Consider the following 5895-nt stretch of genomic DNA (forward strand, 5'->3'; position numbering starts at 1 on the left):
ATACATCATTGGGCTGCAAAGTTACTAGGGTACACATGTTAGTACTGAAATGGGATGCACACACTTGAATGCACGCCTTCACACACAATCTACCTGCACACATGAACACACACGTGAACAAAAATCCTAACAATCATCAAACTACTAGAACTATGGGACACAGGTGAAAGGGTAGCGGGTTTAATACTAGCAAGATGAGTTTATTCTTCACATCAATGTGTCAAACTCACTGCTCTGTGAAGTTGCAAATTCTGATTGACCAGTTCCTGGTACTAAATATGAGATGGGGGTGTGTACTCTGAATACAAATATCCAAACCTTTGCAATGGGACAGGGGCACAGAGTGAAAACTCTGGATATGCCCTATTTAGAATCCCCTTCCACATGCAAACTCTGCCACTGAGCTAGATGGGCAATGGTCTGACCCAGCGGAAGTTCGTTCTTATGCAGGGCAGGGCAGTTTTAAAGTGCTCCATGAAACAAATGACCCTGGTAACAAATGACACTAAGATGCCATTTGTCAACCCCCCCGCCCCTTCCCCCACCAGCCTGGCTCAGACCCCTTTTGGGTGGAACAGATGGTTCACTCTGTCCCGGATCTCCTTGGTTCTAACCCCATACACGATAGGGTTCAGCATTGGGGGCACCAGGAGGTAGAGATTGGCCACCATGATGTGAACGTGGTGCGGGATGTGGTGGCCAAATCGGTGGGTGAGAAAGGTGAAGAGGCCGGGGATGTAGAACGCCAAGAGGATGCAGGTGTGGGAAGCGCAGGTGCTGACGGCTTTGAGACGGGCCTCGGTGGATGGGAGCCTCATGACCGTCCGCAGGATCATGAAATAGGACACAGAGATCACGAGCACATCAAAGCCCACCACCACAAAAGCCGCAACTAGGCCATATACAATGTTGGCTCTGGCGTCTCCACACACCAGCTTCACCACAGCCATGTGCTCGCAGTACGAGTGGGAGATGAGGCGATGCCCGCAGAAGGGAAGCCGGCTGGCGAGGATGCAGAAGGGGCTTATCAAGAGGACCCCACGTGTCAGCACTAGGCTGCCTATTTTCTTGGTCATGGGGATGGAGAGGATGCTGGAGTGCCGGGGGGGGTGAGGGTCCAGCGCCATGGCCATGAGAACGCCCGACTCCACCGATGAGAAGGTGTGAATAAAGAACATCTGAGCGAGGCAGGCATGGAAACCAATCTCCCTGGAGTCCAGCCAGAAGACGCCCAGCATTTTGGGTACGGTGGAAGTGGTGAGGACCAGGTCAGTGATGGCCAGCATGGCCAGGAAAAGGTACATGGGCTCATGCAAGCTCGGCTCAGTCTTTATAATGAAGGAGACAATGACATTTCCCACCATGGCAATGACATACATGATGCAGAAAGGGAAGGCGATCCAGAACTGGGTGGCCTCCAGGCCCGGGATCCCAACCAGGAGGAAGGCAGCAGGGTGGAAGGGAGTACTGGCATTCAGCATTGACTTGACAGGCCATTCGTCTCCAGTCTGGGCTGAAAGGGCTCTCATTCCCTGGCAACAACCATCACCTCACCTGGAAGCACCAAGTCAATTAGTCAGAAACATGCAAAGAAATGAATCGTTCAAGATAGGATCAGGTTCCTCAATTTGAAATCTAGCCCCATTCTCAGGACAGCGACTTACAGAAAGTCACAGGAAGTAAAGGTGTGAAAGACCCATAGGCATTCCAACTAAATGGGTATTTCAAAGTATTCAGCGATGAATCTACTCTTTCCTCAAGTAAAGTAACAGGGATTTTGCCATTGGTTTTAGCAGAAGCAGTCAGGCAAGGGCTGAGAGGTTTTTGCAAACCTCATCCTAGAAATGCAATGTGTAGTTGTGATATTGTCATTTGAAGGACAGGGCCATTTCCCTTGGCCCACTCACATTTATTCTTTATAGATCATATTGCTGCCTTTCAAAATCAGTGGTACTTCTATTTTCCTTACATCAGTGTCATTCCTCCCCCTTCCACCCATCAACTCTGAATTCAATATTAATTAATTGAAATGCCAGCAGAACCTGAAATAAGTGCATCATGAGTTGGTCCGAGGTCTAACCTGGCCAGTGTGGACCCTTGGGCTAGTGTGGCTAAGGCTCACCAGTTGCTGTAGCCAATGGCACAAACAGAATGCTATGCCCAGCATATCTACCAGCATCAGAACCGGAAACCAGGCAAACCACGAGTGCACCATGAAGTTGGCCAAAGTCAGGTCCATGCGGCTCGTTGGGTTAGTGTGCCTAAGGCTCCCAGTCATGTGACTAGCACTACCTACAGCCATCACTAACTCCTCTTAAATGACTAGATACTCATTTAAAGCCAGGACTTTGGTGTAAGTCCAGAGCCAAAGCTCAACTATATGTGTTGGAGCCATGGCCACACTTCTTACCTGTTTTGCCAACATACCCCAAAGCATATGAGCCAGCAGTGTGCCCTTGTTGTGAATAAAGATAATGGCATCCTGGGCTGCCTTGGTAGGAGGGAAGTGATTCTTCCCCTCTATTTGGCATTGGTGAGGCCACATCTGGAGTCTTGTGTTCAGTTTTGGGACACAGTATTCAGGCCCCCCACCCCCTTTCCCTTTTGGCTCCAATTCTTCCAAACTTTTGGGCAAGGCGGCACGGCGGCACATCTTTTCTCAGCCTGATTGGCCACTAGATATGCATTAGTCTCTTAATTCCTTAGATTTTATATACGGATTTGGAAATCTTCAGTGCATGGTGCTTCATTTTTCAGAAAAAGGGGAGTGCTGTGCCGTGCAGTTGAACCCACCCCTCTGGCTCTGTTAGCCAGGATGGACTTGAGTTCACAAAAGCTTGTACTCTCTATGTATCACTTATAGTTAGTCTGCAAGATTTCATAGACATCAGGGCTGGGAGGGAACTTGGGAGATCATTGAGTCCAGCCCCCTGCCCCAGGGCAGGAAGTCAGCTAGGGTCAAAGGATCCCATCAAGCTAAAAATCCAAAGGCTTCTTAAAGTGTCCAAACATTTCTTGATTTAAGTTGCATATGTATCTTGCCTTGTGCCTTATTTCAAACTAACACGGTGCACTACCTGTTTATGCCCAGCTTCCCCAAGAGTGTGAGAGGCTGCCCTGTGCTCATCAGACTCTTTCGGCCTATCCCATTTCTGTTATCCCTACTCGAATGACTAAAAGTAAGAGTTGCAAGGACAATTTCCCACTCAACAGGGTTTCAGCTGCAGAAGGAAGATGTTTGCTTCCCCAGATGCTGCACAGACTGCCGAAGCCAACAGCAGGAGATGCAGCAGTGTTGTCCCTATCTTCGTCACCTCAGAAGATGTGCCTGCAAAGCTTCCCTTAGTTCCCAGCAAAAAGCCTCCTTAGACACCTTCAGACACAATCCTGCAGGCATGACTGGCGCTGCCTTCCAGGGTCCAACCAGTGATTTGCAAAGCTAAAAGCATAAATCCTCCCTGGGACTGCAGGCTGAGAGCTGTCAGACTTGTGTGGGGAGACACAAAATGCACACAAGCCTGTGAGCTGCACAAGCATCAGTCGTGATGCTGAACACCCCTCGGTCTTTTCCACAGCTCTCAGTATACGATCCCTAATTGTTTGCACATAAAGCGAAATGTTTGTTCTGACATCATCATCTCGATGGGTGCATTGCACATCACTGGATCAGCTCCCTTCTTCAAAGTAGGGTTGGGTACCTGATCGGTCAAATTAAGTTTGGTCAACTGACCGGTGAACTATCAATTAAAACTTGTAAAAACTTTTTAACAGGTCCAAATAATACACAGAAGAAACAGAATTGTTCCAATAAGAAATGTGTCAAAAACAAGGAAAGACCATATTTTTCCCAAGAATACTACCAAAGAAATGTAGTTTTTTTGTTACGTTCTGCATGGACAGACCGGACCATTTTGTTAGAGCTGTTCTTGGGCTCCTTGGCAAGGATGTGCAACACCAAAGGTCAGGGCTCAGATGGTGACTAATGGGCTCTGGAAAAAAGTGAAAACCTCTCCCCGAAGGGGCTGGTCTTGGTTCCTTGCTGTTCTTTCTGCATTTGGTGGTGTCTCCTTCAAGCACCAGGGCAAACCCAGCTAGTTCCTAGGACTTGGTTCTTCCCATTGAAGGGGGTTGTCTTGACTTCCCTGTGCTGGTGCTCCCGCAGGCACCTTGAAACCTCTGGAGCTCCTGGCTCCTCCTCTCTTTAGGCCCAAAACAATCCCCAAAATTGGGGCCAGGTGGAGAAGAGCTGTGTGTGCTGGGGATGGAGGTGGCTGGGCTGCCTTGCTCTGTGCCATGGGTCATATAGCCCTCTGGCCTGGACCTCTGATTGCATGTTCATGAAGCAATTTATCTGCTGTAGGGTTGGGGAGCCAGTCCATCGTCCAGTTAAATATTGTCAATTCATTGTTCTATTGACTGCATATTTTTTGACCGGTCAAAAATTATAGCAAATTTACAAAAAACACCCTATATTTTGTATAGTTTTGTTGAGAGAGAGATGATATTTTTGGTTTCTCTGTGTGTGTGCATGTCTGTGCATGTGCATGTGTGTAGTTTGTCGGACTCCTGATCAGTGTCCTCCTTCAAATACCATGTCAGCATTGTAAAAGAAATGCCAAAGAGCTGCCCTGAACCCAGACAACTCACCTGTCTCCCGGTGCAGCAGGAGTGAGGACTCCCTGCCTGGGATATGCACGGGGATCAGCTACTCCGAGCAGGGGATATTTATGTTGCCTCCCTGTGAAGCCCCGAGCCAGCTGGGACCAACTATGCTCAGATGTGCCTGTTATTTACTCCTGCCTCCAGCCTCAATTAACCCTTTCAGTGCTAGGGACTTGCATCCTGCCATACGTTGCCTAGATTTTTTTTTAAAGAGGGAAGTTGAGTAAAATTTCTCTTGCAATCACATAATAAAGATTGCATCAGAAGGCCTACATTAGGAAGGGGATGTTTAGCACAGTAACGGGGACTTGAATTCATACCTTTTCTACATAATCATTTTAATGATGCTGATAAATTGATAGCTCTTAGGTAGCACTTTCTCATCCACCAGCCAAAGAAGGATGAGTGAACCACATATCCCTTACCTATTTTGTCTCACAGCTGTTTCCTGACAGCACAGGTGCATGACTGGGTTAAGACTCCAGTGCATTGCCAGGGCTGGGACTGACAACTGGTTTGCTGTGCTCACATTATCCCCTTGGAGTGGCCTGACAATAGCTGAACGCACATCTCTTAGCACTATCTGGAGATACCCCTCGCTCCTTGCTTGAAAAGTCCTAACCTTGCTATGCAGCAATGTCAATAGGTACATGATTTAGTGCTTGAATGCGTGGACAGTCACATATGAACTGCAGGTAACATGTGCTAAAACATGGCCCTTAGACTCCCTAGCTCCAAAGGTGGGATTCAGATCCTGAAGTTAGATACCTGCATTCTCTACATGGTGCAGAAGGTGGGTTAAATGTCCCAAAACAGGGCTCCCAACACCTGGTGCACTTTGGATGCATTTTTTTTTCTTTTAGTGCAATGTACATTTGGAACAGCCTGACTTCTCTAGGAGTCTATGGGAGTGAGAGAATGGTTTCTCATTTCTTTCCTCACCAGCCTGGCATGACTTCCCACTTGTCTTATCTTATGTCATGGTGATGCTAACACAGCTGTTTCTATCTAGCTGCCCTCCCCATCTTTTGGTGTTTTATAATTTGCCTCTTGCTGTGTGCATTTATATTTCAAAGCACCAAAAGGAGTCCTTGGCTGTCTACTACTACTACTTCCCTTAAACATTTCTTCTCAGGCCTGGGTCCTTCTCTTGCTTCTCAGCCTCTTGAAGGCTCAGATCAAATGTAAGGTGAGGAATTTACTGTTTGCTTGACCTGGGAGGTTGCTCGATGT

At 47.7% G+C, this 5895-nt stretch overlaps 1 protein-coding gene across 1 annotated transcript; it reads right to left on the bottom strand.

Annotated features, from left to right (window-relative positions):
- Nucleotides 1-179: 179 nt before the first annotated feature.
- On the bottom strand, nt 180-1551 carry LOC102378635 (olfactory receptor 52R1-like). Its single transcript, XM_006032087.2, has one exon. It carries the CDS (start codon nt 1527-1529, stop codon nt 555-557), a length of 975 nt encoding a protein of 324 aa, XP_006032149.1. The 5' UTR covers nt 1530-1551; the 3' UTR covers nt 180-554.
- Nucleotides 1552-5895: the final 4344 nt, after the last annotated feature.

Source organism: Alligator sinensis, unplaced genomic scaffold (assembly GCF_000455745.1).
Source record: "Alligator sinensis unplaced genomic scaffold, ASM45574v1 scaffold364_1, whole genome shotgun sequence".
Taxonomy (NCBI): domain Eukaryota; kingdom Metazoa; phylum Chordata; order Crocodylia; family Alligatoridae; genus Alligator; species Alligator sinensis.